Source organism: Vanessa tameamea, chromosome 15 (genome assembly GCF_037043105.1).
Source record: "Vanessa tameamea isolate UH-Manoa-2023 chromosome 15, ilVanTame1 primary haplotype, whole genome shotgun sequence".
Taxonomy (NCBI): domain Eukaryota; kingdom Metazoa; phylum Arthropoda; class Insecta; order Lepidoptera; family Nymphalidae; genus Vanessa; species Vanessa tameamea.
In genome coordinates, this window is record NC_087323.1 from 9,567,071 (window position 1) to 9,586,384 (window position 19,314).

Genomic DNA, 19,314 nt, shown 5'->3' on the forward strand with positions numbered 1-19,314 from the left:
GTAAAATAAAAGGTATAACGTCGGTGCTCTCAGCTCGCATAAACCTTCGATTTCCTTAACTGTCTTGTCTGATTCCGTCGCTGTTCCTGGACCGTTTCCAAAATACGTCACGAGCTGTAAGTAAACATTTAGTCGCCATTACTTATGACGGGTGTTTTAGTACTTTTAAACTCAATATTATATTTTAGGTAGCTACTGTCATAGTGAATGCACTGAGAGAGTTTCTATGGCGACCTTTATATTTACATTTTTCATACTCATAGTTATAGGACATTATTCAAAAACTGCGTACGTCCTATACTTACCTGGTCGAGTCCAACTCTAACCTTAGTGTATTCTGATATAAAACATCTAACAGAACAATATAGTATGCACTGTCGCAGGTTGTCCGTAGTACATACATAACACCATTTTCCATGAAGACTTCTGAATTGATTTGATCTCCAAACACCTCAATGAACTGGCAAATTGTACAAGCCGGCACTTATACAGGCAGAGGAAACACAAGGCTTCCTGAACACAGGCTGTCTGTCCTCAAAGACAAAAGCATACTGGCCAACCGACACGACATCCGAGGTGGTTTTTTCTTAGGAGTCACCCTTAGACCGTTAGTCTTGCTGTGCACTAACTTAGTCGAGAAAAGGGGAGCTCTCCTGTTCTGCTGTTTACTGGCGTTGTCACTGCCAGTAAACAGCAGTACAAAATACAGTGAAACGAAAACATTTTTAGTTGCCTCTCTTGTTAGTGTACACGCGTCTTTACAATTAAGTGTTGCCACCAAGTACTAGATTATGTCCAGAACCGTCGCGACGTAGTGCAATAAAACTGCATTTTTATATACTTTTTCGGTATCATTGTTATTCTTTGCAGAGATTTATTAGTCTGTTTGTCTGTTTAGTATTCTTTCTTCAAGAAGGTTGTATCTAGTTGATAAAATACGTATAGCCTTTTTTATAATTCGTTTTGGTACATATGACTGGACGACTTTCTGATTTAAAGAAGAGTTCACTAAACTATCAATAAGGGCGTAAATGGTTTTTTTTTAATTTAATAATACATTACTGTGATTCTTCGATAAAAATTACTTTCACAAAAACTAATGTATGCATGGATTTTTATATGCATTCTTATTTTGTTTTTAAGACACGTTCACTTGGGAAAGTACAAAATGATGTATATAATATATTATGTTAAATATTTTCCAACAATAGAGAACGGAAATAAATGTATTCAAAAGATTTATTTTAGAACGACTGAATGAATGGAATCCAATTTATATTTTACAACTGGCGCATATCTTTTTTACATTCTAAGCACAAACGCCGCTGGAATTAAACCGGAATTTTCAAGTTAAACTACACTTTACATTCTGAATGGTTCGTTAAACACTACATATGTGATAACTAAATATGCAGATAGGCTTATGTGTTTCAGTTGAAATTTGCTTCATAGTACGTTTTTCCAATAAAAAAGTTTATTTGATTCCCTTTTTATAGATAGGGATTTTTTTAAGGTTCGTTATTCCTCGTTTATATTTCACAGCTAAGGAAGCTTCTATGATGGAGAAGATTTGGTGGATGGTGAATGGTGGATATACATGTGGCAGAATGTTATCTGACATGTGCTCGTAAAGTTTTCTTAAGCGCCGAGGACATGTTTAATTGTTTATGTTCACAAATTAAGAAACGTCAGTAGCGCCCAAATTTCATCGGCCCTCCTCTGAACTATGACATCTCTAAAACCATAAACCTAATGTATAAATTTAATTTTATTGAAATCTATTATTAATTGAAAGGCGCAAAATCCAGCAAACGTACAAATAAGTGAAACTTAAAAATATAAAATCAAAGTTTTCATAATCTAATTAAGCCTTCAAGATAGGGAATGAGGTAAGGTTGAAATTAATTAAAAGAAAGAAAATAATCTTTTGATTTAAGCTAAACGCTGTAAATTTACATACTAAATAAACGTGACAACGAACGTCAGAAATCCAAACAAGTTTATGAATATTTATGGAGTAATCTGTAAAGGTTTTCGTAAACTGACATAATTATGCTTGAGCTATTGTATTACAATATAAGTTTTTAAACGTAAACTTTTTTTTTAATATTCATTTCACGTACTGGCAACATGAGACGTCTGGTCATAAATTGACAAAAACTATAAAAAAGTTTGAATAACGATGTAAAGCTTTTTATAGTAACTTACATGAAGGAGATAGAAAATCTAGAAAAATGTTAATGGCTAAAAAAGGTTTTATGTTGTTGATATTTTGTGCAGGCTGCGCTTATGAAGTAACACCCCACTCTTAACTTATCATTCCTTTTACCATCAATCAGCAATAGTTTGTATTGTTTTTTTATAAATCAAAGCATAAGTGAGCCAGAGTAATTACGAACACACGCACACGTACACGGACATAACAGCTTGGTATCCATAGTTGGCGGCGTATTGGCGATGGTGACTACTTAATACTTACTGTAGGCGGTCTTACAAATTTTTATACAAATAAATGATTTAAAAAAAATGAAGGAATTATTCACATTCTTTTGACAAAAATAATTATATTTATTTCAAATAAATTATTTTTATTTTTCACATCATTCTCGCCAGTTAACTCTTCAATATCGAATACATAGTATATGTACGTTCAACGTTCAAGCAATCTTAGCTATAAAGATAAAAATAAACAAGTCCGCGGCTGAATATTAAAAGCACTATGTAAATATCGATCCATAGAATGTAACGCGGCACGTCCTGTAGGATATCGCCGGCTCGTAGTCGGTTAGTTCGCTTCCGTGCCGCAACGAGCGTATACGTCGCTTTCCGAGTTCGAATTTTAAAATAAATTGTAAAGGGCCGTACGTTCGGAAACGCGTTTTTAATCGACTGTGTAAACCGGACTTTAAGCAGTGCTTATAATATCTGTGATTTTTCGCGCTCTTTTTAATGACTATAAATACTTTTTGGTGTAATGACAAGTGGTAATATTATTAAGTGGGTAACGATAATAGTGTTAATCGTTACGCTTAACACTGTGGATGTTATTCGATACGGAAGCCATTTATATTATTATTGATTGTTGCGATAACAATGTAATTTGTTAAAAGAAAACATATTTAGTAGATTAAGAAATATGCTAATGAAAACGAATATACAAAACGAAAATTTTTAATCTGACTTATAACTTTAAATATTTTTTTTTATAAAAAAAGACTGTTTAAGGTATATATGTACTTCAACTACTCTGTTTTAGTTACCGTCTATGCATAATTAATCGCATAAAAAATATTTTCAATCACGTAGGTAGTTAAGTTATGTTAATTCTTCAATAATATAGGTCCGTAAATATTTGTCTAAATTCATAGTCATTAAATTTATGCTATTTAAACAATTTGTCATTTCATTTCCTAAAGAGAATTTAACAAAATATTCACGTGGTTGAATTATCAGCTTTAAATAAATGATTAATTTATATATCGTATTAAAATGTAAACAAAAAATTAAAATGTCCCGTACTGAACGTCATAAATCATTTTAATGGTGTTTAATATTTTGTTAAATAAACCCGAGTAACATGGGTTTTCACTATCTCTGATTTATTATCTGTGGGAATATGGCGCAGTAAATCCGACTTAGTAAGTTAATTAGAACTTGAGATGTGAACACGGACTCGGGTGAAGTTGAATTAGAAGTAGATAATGTTTGCAGCTAGTAAATTAAATTCTCCTCTTATCTTCATTTACGTCTTTCATGGTTGCAAGTGCAGCCATGTGGCAAATTTGTCCCATTTTTGTTACTGAACTTATTTTCAAAATATCTCATGTCCTTTTAAGCTACTAAAAGAAATATCTTATAATGAGGTAAATTTTTTTATTTTATTTTAAATCTATTTTCCTTAATATGAAAGGATATTATTTTTTAAACATTTTATAAAGAAATTCTTTTAATACATTTCAGCTAACAATACAGATTATGAAATGAGAATACGTAATATGTAAATAAGTAATTTAAATAATTTTATTATAAAACGATTAAATTCTAAAAACATTACATAACAAAGCATTTAATACACTACTACTTAGTGTTGCTATAGAAACCGTGGAAACAGTAAAATTACTAAGTCTTGATACTTTAGAATAAGCTTATTCGTGCATCTTAATACAAATATGTATTTGATTAAAATATAAAGATTAATTATATGGGGTATATAAAAGATGACTCGGTATAAAATCGATATTTTTAAATAGCTACCAACATTTTTTAAGCGGTAAAAGCGTTGGTAAAACTTTTCTCATTACGGCCGGATGCGTAACGTATACTTCAGTAAACCACGACAGGGTTGATTGAAAAATAAATAAAGGATAAACTGATTCTGTGCTTGAACATTGTGATTTATTTAATCCATGTTTTAAAAGGTTATGAACACAAATTTCTTTATATTTTTTTTTATTAGGGTCTGCCTAAGATATCTTCATACATCCTAAAATAATTATTATTTATAACTATTTGTATGTTCACTGGTACTATTCATCAGTAATATTTCAGAAACTATCAATATTTTCAGGTAGATATTAGATAACTTGATCTTCCTCTGTTTCTCATCCTTTGATCAAGTGATAAATTAAATTATGCTTAAACCAAAAAAATTAGCGCGGTATTTTCATCTTGCAATAATGACGCACTTCCTTGGAGTTTCAATTGAAACTTTCGGCCTAACAATATGAATTTACAAAACGGTGATGGAAATGTTCTTAAACAACAGCCTGAGTTTAAAGGCTTAACTTAGTACAATAATTCGCCATTATCATTAATCTCTTTAGCCTCCTTAAAAATATATATATTTAAAACACTTTCTAAGTGGTCGTTTACGTTTAGGATCACCTGTGCAGAATTTTATGCTTCTAAACTCAGTTGAATGTCAGTCAATCACTGTCAGTCAGTACAAAGTACATTTTAATTAATAACTTATTTAATATTATTCGATCACGCTCTTACGGTTTAAAGGTTTGTAACAAATGTGGGCTTTATCACTTCATTTTGTCGTTAATAAGGACAAACCTCCTTAGTCATAATTTATTACTTTTCTTTAAAAAATAATATGATATTTGTTTTGGTTTAGTATTTATCAGCATTTTTGTACTGGCGAACAAACTCTAAACCGACTTGGAACTTGCTGAGCTCTGCAACTCAATTTGTATACTCATAGAATAACTTAATAGATCTTATCGCATTACGTATTATATAACGAAACAATGAGATCGTAACGTCCATACAAACTGATTCCAAATAAAGGGACGACCTAAAAAAAGCTACATCCGAGTTATCTAATTGTGATTCGTGTTAAACTTTGATCTATTCTTAACGCCAAATGGGACATGTTTCTTAAACAAGGATTGATTGACGTTACACAAATAAACAACTATTAAGTATGTAATTTGTTATTGGAAAAAAAAAAATAAACATAAATCCGTGGGTGGTATCATTGTTAGCTAATTAATTAATTAACTGTATTAATTTGATGATTCAACGAATTTTCCGTATGTGATTCTTTGTATTATATTGACGTCTGATTCATCATGATTTTACTTTGTGTAAAGAAAGTGTGTAAGAGAGTGTCAATGGAAGGAGTTTTTATTAAATAAATAATTAATCATATTAATTTGATAATTCAACGAATTGGATATAATTGAAGACGTGATTTAACGTTGCGTAAAGAAGATTACAAAGAGAGTATAAAGGAAAAGAGATTTGGAAATAAAAATTATGGAAGTCGATCATCGATCTCCAAATTTTAAAAGTCATATTTTAGCGCAATGTCTAAACCATAGATAACCGTGGGATAAACAAAGTACATTTGATATTTATTGTGGATTTCAAACATCGTTTTCATATTGTTGTGAATATGTCTAACTAGTTAAAAAGTAGTAATTTACTTCCTTAAATATTCGATAATTTGCAAGAAAGCATATATGAGTAGGGTAGGGAATGTTATGTGCCGGATAACCTAACAGTATTTATATATTACGTATAAAGTATGCTAAGAGATAAACTGGACGTAAGAGTAATAGCCCAGCCGAGATGGCCCAGTGGTTAGAACGCGTGCATCTTAACCGATGATTTGGGGTTCAAACCCAGGCAGGCACCACTGAATTTTCATGAGCTTAATTTGTGTTTATAATTCATCTCGTGCTCGGCGGTGAAGGAAAACATCCCGAGGAAACCTACATGTGTCTAATTTCAACGAAATTCCGCCACATGTGTATTCCACCAACCAACATTGGATTAGCGTGGTGGAATATGCTCCAAAACCTTCTCCTCAAATGGAGAGGAGGCCTTAGTCCAGCAGTGGGAAATTTATAGGCTGCTAATGTAATGTAAAAATGTAAAGAGTAATTGGGATAGTATTTGATAAATGATTTAATTCGTATTCAAATAATTATATAGATCGTTGAACACTTGCAAAGTCGAATATTAAATAAATAAATAATTGTCATTTCTCTTCTTTTGAGCCTTTTCCACATACGAAACGACAACCATTTTTTCGGTAATTCTTATCTGTATTAAACATGGAATGATTAGATTTATGAATAAAATAATATTTCAAATACATACAGTACAATTTACGTACGTGTAACGTACGCATTCTAATAAACATATCTACCTGATAATTTTCACTGCAAAATATTTAATCAACGAAATTTAAAAGTCGAATATCGAAATAACTTAAACATTCAAGCTGAAAAATAATTAAAAAATATAATACACAGAGTTCAATAGCGAGTACCGACATCCGGACCAAATTTAACGAAGCGTTCATTAATGAACGAATGAATAAAAACAAGAAACATCAATACATAGATATGTATGTGCTGAATGTTTTATACTGGCTACTAAAATTAACACATCACTAGCATAAAAATACTTTTTATATTGAGTACGCTTTCAGTCGGTGATATAGTGTTTACGTTTAAAAACGTAAATATCATAAACATCTCATCTTTACAGCTCGCTTCCTCACGCTTTCATTACAAAATTAACTTGCCGGTACTTATGAAATAAATAAGGAAGCATCTAACTAAACTACTCTTCATTGCTGGCAACGGTTTAATTAGAGAACTTGGTAATGAACGAACTTGTGTGTCGCCACACTGTTTACACTTGACCGCAAATTAAAATTAATGGATATCGTTTCAAAGCTTTCGACATATCAAAATGTATTAGGAATGGTGTAACAGAGCAATAAGGAATAAGGACTTTTATGGATATTGTTCATAACAAATAAATGCGTACATAATTTCTTTTTATAAAACAAATATTATAACCTTCTAACATAACCAGTCTTTCTGATATTTTTTTTAATTACCTAATTAGGTAATCTGTCAAGGGATTAAATTAATATTATTATTATGACAATCGCTTACTTTAATCATATTTAAGCAAGATTCAGTTACGATTAGATAGTTTTTTCAGTCTGCGTACATAAAAATATCTCGATTCTGTTTTTTTCAAAGCTTTTCTTTAATGTTATCATATAATACTTTTAGCGACAGCAATATTTCAGAAACTTGTTAAATAAAGATTTATTTCCTCGTATGGCTCAATGTATACGTAAATGATGTTCTCGTTTATGAACTTATATCTTAAATTACAATACAGTAAAGTATTAGTTGACCCAATGCAGGTCTCTTCTTTTGAGATAAAGATTTGAAGCTAATTCCAACGCGCTACTTGCTGGTTGCTGGATACACATGTGGCAGAATTTCATTGAAATTAGACACCTGCTGATTACGTCATGACGTTTTGCATCCTAAATTATAAACACAAATTAAGTACTTGGAAATTCGATGGTGGTTACTTGGGTTTTAACACGCAATCATCGTGTATGATGCACGCCTTTTCGACTCTCTTACTACAATATGTACTGTTTTAAAAAAACGTTTCTATTCTTTACTTACCTACGACTCATTTACTAAAAGTACGTAAAATACATATAAAACCTATTTTTACTAATTCAAATTTACTATTGAAAATAAACCATAACGCACAATGGATTATTTTCAACTTGCCCTGAAATTAAGTTTGATTCATGCTTATTTTATTGTCCATTTCAAAGTTTCCTCTTCACGGTGTCTATCATTTATTTTTCCATGTTCCCCGTCTAAGTGTTACCCGATATAGAAAGTTCTGGATATTCGTGGCGTCCCCTCGTGTCGTGAGTCAGGCAAATTACAGCGTTTGTGATTAATGCGATCTATTCCTGGGTATTCCTTCAACGGGAAGTTTTCATTGTTCTTCGCATGAACTTATATTGCAAAAAACATATTATACAATTTATTTATTTTATACAAAACAGTGACATAGTGGCTGGTGATAGACTTTCTTGAACTGAAAAATAAAACAATAAACTGTTACGTACCAGTGATATCAGTGTAAAAATAATTGTGACCTTTATAATGTATCGACGATTTAATGTATAGTGTTGGATATAAAGCAGTCAAAATGTCATACAAACATATATACGCGGCAATATGTGAGTATCCCGCTTTAAAAATATGAACATCCTTATTCTATTTAATAAATACTCGTCAGGAATAAGGACTCAAATTGTAAAGCTAATTCAGCTTTTGTCTTAGTAATGTAATTCAAAGGATATATTATGGACAGTTAATAATATATGTTAATGTGTGTAATGTTATTGAACCTGATATCTAAGTCAGTTTGCGGTTACTTTGGTATGTTATCGCCTTGATTATTATCCTCAACGATCGTAACTATATATTAATATACTACGATTGATGATTGATAAATATATTTCTGCGGTTTTCTTTGATGTATATATTATATTTCAAAAAGGAAATATAATAATAATTATTATTTTGTTTTTATAAACATTTTTATTTGTGTATACAAAAATTGTGTATGTAACAATGTTTTACTAGCAATTTATTTAATTTTTTTACAATTTACAACATTTTTTTTATATTAAATTTTAATCGAACTTATAAATTAACAATTAAATACCTAAATTAAATGGTCTGAGTAAACTACAATAATATTAGACACGTCAATATTTATTATAAGTTATAAATATTAAAATTTCGTGTGTTCCAGGTCCGCGCCATGGAGCAGCGGCTGTGCGAGTGGCCGGCTGGCGCTGAAGGGGCGCCGAAGGCCATCACGCGACTTGAAGGTCAAATTGAAGAACAGGTATATTAAATACTTCCATAACTATTTAAATCCTACCTATCAGTAATTTTTCCACCTCTGTGCTCGTAATTTTTTATCTTTCACGGTCGAATCAATAAAAAAGTATAGAATTTGAAAGTTTAAACACTCTATTCGCTATGGTCCTGCGTCTTTACTATTACCTGTCTTATCTTATTGGATTGTAGTCCAATCGCATTGTGAGCGTGAGAGAATAGAGAATGCTCTGTGGCTGGCATCATTCAGAAGGACATCATTAATTCTAGTCTGCCAGTGTTATATCAGTTACAAGAGACATAACATCTAAATCATTTGGTTGGTTGAGTGAAGTTTTTTTTTTACTTCAAACAATTAAGCACGTGATCATATTTAAAAAAAAAAAGACTTGCTGGTTCGCTATCTATAAATAAATAAATATATATATATATATATACTTATCATATAAAGCCTGCATAATATGTGATCAATAACATTGTGTTTGTAAGAAAACGGATTTTCCGTTGTATTTATTATTTAATCTATTCTACTGTTACTGACCTTTAGGGAACCGTTTTGTTAACTAGTCTTAGCCCTTCCTACCCTTGAGACTTATTATGGAATTAGCTACATAGTTGTGCTTTGTTATTACTACAATTACAAGCCCAGTATGTATATAATATAGCGATATATGTAGTGTAAAAAATCTGAATTAATAATAATTTACGTACCAAATTGAAAAGTCAAATTTTTAAATTTTTAAATAATTGTTTTAGAAGCAGTTAGCGTTTTAAATAAAATTTAGAAAGAACAAAACGCAAAAGTAAAACCACTCTTAATCAAAATTCTTGAACACAAAATTGACCTTAGATTTTTTCTCCCACCTCACATAAAGAGGTTTCACTTTAAGACAAACACTTATTTTTTATAAACATTTTAAAAATTATGTGTAAATGTGACTATAAAAAAACCCAATTACGATTTTGTATGTTATCACATCCCTTTTACGTCATGGCGTCAGCGTCATCGAAACTCGAAAGCTCATCAAACGTCACTATATACGCGTAACATAGCGGACTTTATGACACAAGTGTGTATTGTGACGTTTATCTGTTTATATTGTATATGCTGTATGTGTATATGCTGCTTCAATTATGTCGTCTTTTTTAAATTTATGTTTACATTTTATTGTTTATTATGAAATTGTTGAATGAGAATAACAACTATGTGACAAATACTTTGTTTTATAATTATATATAGTGATAAACAAGTGTCATAAATGTAAATATACTGTAATAGTTCTGAAAACTATTAAACAAAAAAAAATGCAGGTAAATCGGAATAAATTTAAGAAGATAATCTCACTTTATTAAAAAAATTGTCAACATTAATAATACTATATATATATTCATCATCATAATATGATGAATAAAACTTACAAGTAGATTCTAATTAAATCTAATTAATTTTACGTAAATAAATATATAGTACTTGATCTTTTTTTCCTAAATTAATTATTATTAGTTTATTAGTATTTTATTTTAAAGAATAAATAGTTTTCAACTTTAGAATTTTACGGTTCAAATGTGTTTTTATAATGGTCAATGAACTAATCTCCAGTTCCGGAAATATCAAATCACAAAACTTAAAATTTTAAAACAATATCAATACAACATTGCACATTCCGACAGAAGCAGCTGCGACTCCAAGACGCGAAACAAGTTGAGGCAAAGGCCGCACGAATAAAGGAGTGGGTGACAAACAAGCTTAAAGAACTAGAGCAACAGAATCAATTGCTGAGGGAACAAAACGACCGCTGCAATCAGCAGCTGGAATTACTTAGGAATCACATTGCAGCGCAGGGAAGCAGAAATTGTGCTGTAAGTATATATAAAACACCATTAACATGAAATGTCATTGCATATTGAAGCTAAGATATATGTAAAATAGAAAACAATCCTTTAACCAACATAATAACTATTGTTATATGAGTAAGTATCATGCAGTGCTTAGAATTTTAAACTTCCTTAGCAGTTTCTACCTTCTCGGGCAAGTCTGTCTTTAGAAGTGAGGACAGAAGACGGCACCCGTGCCTCATCGAGCCTCTTGGCTAATAACCGTCGACGCTCTGAGAGCCTAGAGGGTCCCCAGGTAGCTGGATGTTAGATGTGTCAATGTTGTATATTTTACTGCTATTTTTTTCAGCACTTATACTTATTGGGAATGTTATTCTTTCAATTTCAAATTTAATTATTTTATGTTTCTGAATGGATAATGAATTACTAATCATTGGTGTGAAACCAATATTTTCCATTTTAAATTAGTGATATGGCAATTGTTATAAAAAATATCTATGCAACGCTTGTCTGGCAAATTAAGTAAGACTTATGTACAATTAATATCTCAGTATAAAATCTCTAAGTTTGTTTTTTATGCACTGCTATTCATACTAGAGCTAGCTATTATTACTGTTATAATAAAAGTGTCACATTGTATGTTTAATTTCACTGTTATAGTTGCTTGAATATTTGACATATGAAGTAATTTTCTATTAAGGATATTATATATAAACTTTAAATTTTCATCGTATTAATTCTATCAAATATAAACTAAATTTTTTTTTTTAGTTTTGTTAATGTTTATCTGAACCTATTTAAATAGAGATTACACTCTTAAAAATCTCTATTAAAGCTTATTTGATTCATTAAGAAGAATCAAAACATACAACTAAAAAATTAAAAAAAAAATAATAAACACACTATGTAACATAAAAAATTTAATTTAATATTACCAATCTAACACACAGGAAGTTACACTGAAAAAATATGCAGACTTAAAAAGGATAAAGGTATTAACAATGCTACTTGATATTTAATTGTAGAAGCTAGAACATTGCAGCATCACTCTGAGCAAGTGTTAAATCTTCTTATATCTTTCCAGCTGCCAATAACATCATCGGAACCCCATTACAGTACCCCAGTGAGACACAGACGAAATCTATCGATTGGAACAACCAATTTAACTCAAACAACTGCCAATAGTCAATTGAACACAATGAATCGAACCATGGATGAGAGGACCGCTGCCAGTCTGCTAGCTGATGATCTTGCGGTGTGTATTTTAAGCAGGCATTTGTTTTTTATTAGATTGAAAAATATTTTCTGATATGTAAAAAAAAATGTTTTTGCCAAGTAAAAATAAAATTAGTTTCAAGTTTCAATTAGTATGTTCAATTATACTTAACTATTATAATGTAAATGTTTCACAATCTTCCTATTTCTGCTATATATAATATAACCCAGCATAGTTGTGTTTTATAGTGTTTTGCATTCCAAACAAATCCAATGATAATATCTTACTATGTTATAAAATAATATTTATATACATTCTGATCACTTAAATGCACATGGGTTTGTTTTGATAAAAATTACAATGTATAGTATATGAAAATAATCACAATGTATAGTAATATTTAGTTGATGAGTAATATTTGGCCGATCACTGTATCTGAATTATACATAAACAGATTTTCACTTTAATTGACTGATGATTGAATTACAAAAAGTTATTGCTCTATTTAATATATTTTTTTCAATATAAAAATCTTAATTATGCAATTTACTAATTACGTAGCTAGTATATTTTTAAAATATTTATTAGTGTACTTATAATAGATATATATATATGTATTTAGTGTGTAAATATTTGTATGTAAGTTAATGGCTACACCGCCTACCCGGATGTTTTTAAAAAAACTCTCTCAGATTGAGTTGTCTGGAAGAGATGGCTAATTAGCCATAAGTCCGTTAATTGTACAACACATCAAATATATTTTTATAGTTTTGTTTTTATTTTTAGTATTATTTCATCTGTATTTTATGTTTGTGGTGTACAATAAAGTATATTAATATTCAACAATATTTAGCACACTATTCTGATATTGTAATAAAAGTATTATTATTTTTGTCTTATATTATTACGATATATGTAGTTACTCAATAATTCTAACCGTGGTCTCGTAAAATAATTCAAATACATTTTTAACAGGCTGCAGTAGAAAATTTAGTGGTGCTACCAACAACACCAAATACTTCAACAGACGGCGATACCACACACGACTATGCTGAAATATATACACCAAGCCGAGGTAAACTTGTAATCACTAATATTCACTTAAGAGGAATGATAGGGGTAAATGTAAACAAACCTTAGATTTGAATAATCCATGCAATTTGCTATATCATGGACATCAAATGATTCTTAATTGACGTAATATATAACACTCTTAAATAAATACTGAACGAAATTAAGATCACTATTGGCCATTTTATATTATATTTTTTAGTATAAATTACATATTTTTGAAATTTTTGTAGAATCGGAACTAAAAATCATAAGAGAAAATTGAAACCACACGTATTTTCTGAAATATATAAACTTTTAGGTGTCGTAAAGAAATAAACATATTTTCGCACATTATTTTTTTTTTTTTTAATGTAACCTTTTTGAATTGAGCCCTTATTTTACAATAATCATTATTTTTAAAATTTTGAGTTCTATCGATGTTTGACTAAGCGTGCGGTATACATACATGTATGTTCTTATAATGCCTTACGTCACCAACTGGTGTTCCTCGCAGAGCGCACGCCGGCGTGGCAGGGCGTGCACGTGGTGGTGCAGGGCACGAGTCGCGGCGGCTCGTCCACGGGCGACAGCTGCGTGTCCGACCAGCCGCGCCCCCCCACGCCTCCTCTGCATCGCTTTCCCAGCTGGGAGGCAAAAATATACCAGGTCTGCGTCTTATCCATTTTTTATTATACCCATGAAAATTTTATTTTACCACGAGTACCGATTTTTTAAAATTGTTATATCTTATTTTCAGGTGGCAGATGATGGTCTCCAGCAGTCCGTGGAAGAGGAGTTGAGTCCACCGCCTTGTCCCCGGACCATGCACGAATCCACCAGTTACCAGGATATCTCAGTTCCAGTATATGCTACCGTTAAAGGGGTAATTAATACTATATAATTGATATTAACAAATGTTCTAATAACTATTTCACAGAATTTGTTCTAGAGAAACTAATCCTATTTATATCAGTATAAAGTTGATAATCCATTGTTAATAATGTAGTTATTTTTAAGGGATGTTTGTTATATTTATATTACTCATACACATATAATATAGTTAAAGTCATATATGTCTATGTTTGCAGCGCGCAAGTCAAATACGATCGATGCCTTTCACGGGCGATTCATCAGACGATTCATCCGATGGTGAAGAATCAATGGGTGTGACAGTTCATAATACACCACATCATAACCCTCTGTATGGTAAGTTTTCATTCATATGCTTTTAACAAGAAATAAACTTTTAAAATGTGTTTTTTATTTTATTTGAACAAATATATTTACAGTCAATGTAAAACTACCATCTTATATACATCCAAGGATCGACGCGGTGTCGTATTTATTTCTAAAATACTTTGTAAATGTCAATAACGCAACTACTCACTGCTGCCTAGACAATCAAATATATAAGATATTACACAATCTAAAAAAAATATCTTAAAAATTAAGTAACATTGTCACCAAGAGTTCAAAAATTTAGTAATAATATTATATATATTTAAAAAAAATTTAAATTGCTCTTCCAGGTCAAACATCTCAAATGCCAATGACGATCAACAATATAAACTTAACCAGCATCCTACCCGCCTCCATACAACAAACTGCAGGACCTCATGGACTTGTTCTAAACAACACAAATGGACAATGCAGCTCCTCCGATACTAGTCTAAGCGCTAGCAGCCCTTCGAAGAGTGTGAAGACCAGTTCCAGCTTAAGTCCTGCCAAGAGATCCAGTAGTGGATCACCGAGTAAACAGAGTAAAACTAGAGGTAAATTAGAATTAATTGTATTATGTATATGATAATATTACATGTAAATCAGACTATTAAGCCTGATACTACTGAGTTTCTTGCCGGTTCTTCTTGGTAGAATTTACTCTCCAAACTAGTGGTAGCTTTGCATTTAATTCAAAACTGTAACATGACGATTCAAAAGAGCCTTTACAAGTCTACTTGAATAAATAATAAGTTAATTTTGATACAGTCATAGATAAATATAATACATTATTTTAATATTACAGTTGGCAATACATTAATGTCAGTTTAATTATAAATCTATAGATTTTGTTTTTTCAATGGCGTCATTGGATTTTAAACTCATACTACAAATAGACTTTTTGTTTCCAAGTCCTCATCTATGGTCATAGAAATTGGTATTGTTCAACTTCTCTTAAATAATAAGGTAACTCCAACCTTTGTGAATGTTCCTAGTGTCTGGAAATTATATCGTTTCCTTCAATATTTGCACTAGACCGAATTAAGATAAATTATTGCAATTATAGGTGTATATGCTATCTTCGCGTTAAACTCTTGGCCACAACATAAGTTCTCCGTGATTCCGTCATTATTCCGAGTCTTTTCTGTCCCATACCAGAAAACTATGGTACCATCTTCAATTTCTTTTACAATTTCCCGATGTGATGTTACAATACGGGACCCTTCAAGAAGCGAATAAACAGATACCTCTAAGACTTCCCATTTGCTGCAAATTTTCATGGGCAGTTATAATCACTTAACATAAGATGACCAAGTCTAGTGAATTGAGATAGCATAAACAGATGTCTCGAAGATCGGCAACTCGTTAGCGGGTGTCGTCTATAATTATCCTCGGGCAGCCCCAACCACTTCACGTCAGATGACTCACCTGCAAAACGAAGCTGGTGCGCCGGTGTATAGTAAGGGTGCGTTGCGCGTTGCAGACACGTCGTTCGAGTCGGGCATGTCGGACGACTACGCCATCCCGCCGGACGCCGTGTCGTGCGAGGGCGCGCGGGACTCGCCGCGCCGCCACGACGCGCTCGAGAAGAGCGGACACCTCGCCAAGCTGGGCGGGAAGCTCAAGACCTGGCGGAAGAGATGGTACGGCCCGCGCGTCGCCCGCACGACACCGACACCGACACCGACACCGACACCGACACCGACACTGACACTTTGCCGTTGCATGATGCATGTATACATCCCGTCGGATGTATTTAGGGGTACACTCCACACTTACGCATGCAACTGTGACACTTTAAATACAGATGTTTACTGTAATAAATCAAAATAATCTTCGTAACATAAATGCATCTACACTAATTCATGCCTGTTATTACGTACATATAAAAAAATCTGTATCGACATATGTGATTTTCAAAAAAGAATATTATAATTTTCAGGTTCGTGCTCAAAAACGGCACACTTTCGTACTGGAAGTCTCAGTCGGAGGTGACCCGGAAGCCCCAGGGTCAGATCGGGCTGGGCGAGGCGTGCAAGATCTCTCGCAACGAGGGCGCCGCCACGTTCGAGATATTCACGGGCAGCCGCACCTACTACCTCACCGCAGACAGCATCGCCACCATGGAGGACTGGATAAGAGTCTTACAAGTAAATATTACCCTGATAAAACTGTTCGTATAAATAAATATCTGTACCCTCATTTGAATTTCATATATACATTAAATATTCACCTACACTTTGTCTTATTTATTAAAGAACAATAATACGTTTTTATAGTATTTTAAATAGAGTAAGTTGGGTCAAGATGGACAATGGAATAAAATCGTACCAATCGAATTTCTGGCTGAATAAATCACTTTTTATATTTTATCTCAGTCAAATCTCAATAGAATCAGTTTTAATAGCTTGTATTGCCTGTAGTACAAGTTTAATTGAAAACTGCAACCCATTGTCGAACTTGCCCCAACTCACCCTAGTAAAAACAAATAGTTTTAATTTATAGCTTAAATAGTTTATAGTCCAAGGCAAATTTTAATGTTTTAAAATTTAATAATAGTAATACTTCATAATATAGAAATAACTATAATATATATAAAAATTACTTTCAGAATGTCCAAAGACGAAACGCAACGAAACTCCTATTAAGTAAGGAAGACAACAAGCCTACTATACAAGGTTGGTTAACCAAAGTAAAGAACGGACACGCCAAGAAAAGCTGGTGCGTTTTACTGGGCAAGATGTTCCTGTACTTCAAGAGTCCCGGAGATCAGGTACATACATTTATTATACTTCAATTGTGTATTTCCATACAATTTCTAAATCAAAGAAGTTCCAATTGGCACCTCCGGTTTGCCAGAGACGTGTGTACTTTCACCCCCAAATTAAAGATTAACTATAAGCACTAATGGATCACGTAAAAGCTTAATACTGCTTGGACCCGCGTTTATTCACTTAACCTAGCTTTTATGATGTAATAAATGTACCGCTGAGTTTCTTTCGCTGGTTCCTCCCAAGTCCGAGGTGTTTCTTACCGACATGGTGGTAGAATTTTGACAAACAAATAAAAAGTGTAATACTTCTATGTCGAATAAAGATATTTTAATTCGAATTCGAACATGCAACCGTCGTAGACTACGCAGGGGACTATGTGGTGCTCCTGGTCGATAGCCAGACTACCGCAACTAAAAAACAAACTCTCCCTTGTGCTGGGACGTGACGGAATTGCTTACGCGCTTACTGTAATTCCTTTGCCTCGAGGCTCAGAATATTGAGCCCTCGAGACCCTAATTTAAATTACTAATTTTATTATTGATAATCGAGACTACAGGTTTATCTGTGTTTTGAGTGATCTTAAATACTACATTTGAGTGTCTAACGGCCTGTGTTGTGTCTGGTGCCGTACGTGCTGCATGAGAGTGTAACGGGGGCTACGTTGTGTGCGCAGAACCCGACGGGGCAGATCAACATGCGGGACGCGCGCGTGGAGGACGTGGAGCACGTGTCGGACTCCGACTCGGAGGAGAAGGCGGACGACGCGCGCAACCTCACCGTGGCCATCTACCCGCAGCACCAGCTCACCGGGGTCTGTGCTGACGAAGATACTCACTCTCTAACCGCCCTCTATATTTTCATTGGAACATTAAATTAAATTCCGACTTAACAGAATAGAAAGAGATTTTTTAAAAATAGGTCATATGTTGTGTTAATGGAATACCCAAAACATTACAATAGTTTCGATGTCTCGAATAAATCAGTAAATAAGCCAACTGGTCATAACTAAATCTTATTTCTTTATAAATGCAAACATTAATAAAAAGGTGTTTTTTTATGATAATCTTAAAAAATATCTCTACTGAAAGATTTGTATTATTTATACATGTCTATTTAATCTCATTCCAAAGCCACACACAGCTAGGATATTTATATCTATGTGCAATATTAATACAAATATTGGTATCTCAATTCCAGGGCCCTACTTACCTCTTGTTCGAGAGCAAAGCGGACAAAGACTCGTGGCTCTACCACTTGACGGTTGTGAGCGGCGGTGGTCTCAGTCAAGGAACGCACTTCGAGCAACTCGTACAGAAACTTATGGAAACCGATGGCGATCCGAGTGAGTTTTGAGTGATTATATTATAATTTTTCAAAATATACCACAAACTTATATATATATGTTACTGTAAATCCTAAGATTTACCGATTATGAATGGTAAATGTCCATAAAACTTTGGGATTCGAACTTTTACCATCATTCACTTGGTAAATCTTAGGATTTACATGTTAGGTTAGGTTGGAATGGTAAAAATCCGAAAAAGTCGTCCCTTTTAAATCATAAGCTTTACTGGAAAATCTTAAGATTTACCTAGTTCGAGCTTTTACAGTAACATATACATATAATCTGAAATAAAAATCTCCACGAGACTAATAATAAGAATATACTATATTTTACTGTATTTAAACTCTATTTAAAAAAAATGTTTTATCTATGCGTTTGTATGAAATTATTTTGTTCTTATTTCAGATTGTGTCCTTTGGAGGCATCCTACATTATTGTATTCCAAAGAAAACATAACATCACCACTCACGTCTCTAAATTCAGAAGCATTGCAAGCTGAAGCATTAAAATTATTTAAAGTGAGTATTTGTTCTGTTATATGATATATTTTTGGGATATGACTAAGACTATGTTACAAGAGCCACAATAGGCATCATTAATAGTGTTAGGAGAAGTATATGATTCTAACAATGCTAATGTCCGTTGGATGTGACAAGTTAACCAATTATA

The 19,314-nt window shown here is 32.5% G+C and overlaps 1 protein-coding gene across 9 annotated transcripts in view; it reads left to right on the forward strand.

The window, feature by feature from the left end:
- LOC113399630 (uncharacterized protein) overlaps positions 1-19,314 on the forward strand; it is a 325,751-nt gene that overhangs the window by 293,350 nt on the left and 13,087 nt on the right. For 3 of the 9 annotated variants that reach the window (XM_064217105.1, XM_064217108.1, XM_064217112.1), the window contains exons 6-21: positions 9,115-9,210; positions 10,875-11,063; positions 11,215-11,334; positions 11,990-12,031; positions 12,124-12,294; positions 13,231-13,330; positions 13,823-13,974; positions 14,066-14,191; positions 14,397-14,514; positions 14,838-15,080; positions 16,010-16,169; positions 16,469-16,676; positions 17,138-17,299; positions 17,974-18,111; positions 18,498-18,642; positions 19,051-19,163. In XM_064217105.1, coding sequence (XP_064073175.1) covers positions 9,115-9,210; positions 10,875-11,063; positions 11,215-11,334; positions 11,990-12,031; positions 12,124-12,294; positions 13,231-13,330; positions 13,823-13,974; positions 14,066-14,191; positions 14,397-14,514; positions 14,838-15,080; positions 16,010-16,169; positions 16,469-16,676; positions 17,138-17,299; positions 17,974-18,111; positions 18,498-18,642; positions 19,051-19,163 — 2,283 coding nt within the window. The remainder of the gene's footprint in view (positions 1-9,114; positions 9,211-10,874; positions 11,064-11,214; positions 11,335-11,989; positions 12,032-12,123; positions 12,295-13,230; positions 13,331-13,822; positions 13,975-14,065; positions 14,192-14,396; positions 14,515-14,837; positions 15,081-16,009; positions 16,170-16,468; positions 16,677-17,137; positions 17,300-17,973; positions 18,112-18,497; positions 18,643-19,050; positions 19,164-19,314) is intronic. The other 6 variants (XM_064217106.1, XM_064217109.1, XM_064217113.1 and 3 more) reach the window with 5 other exon arrangements.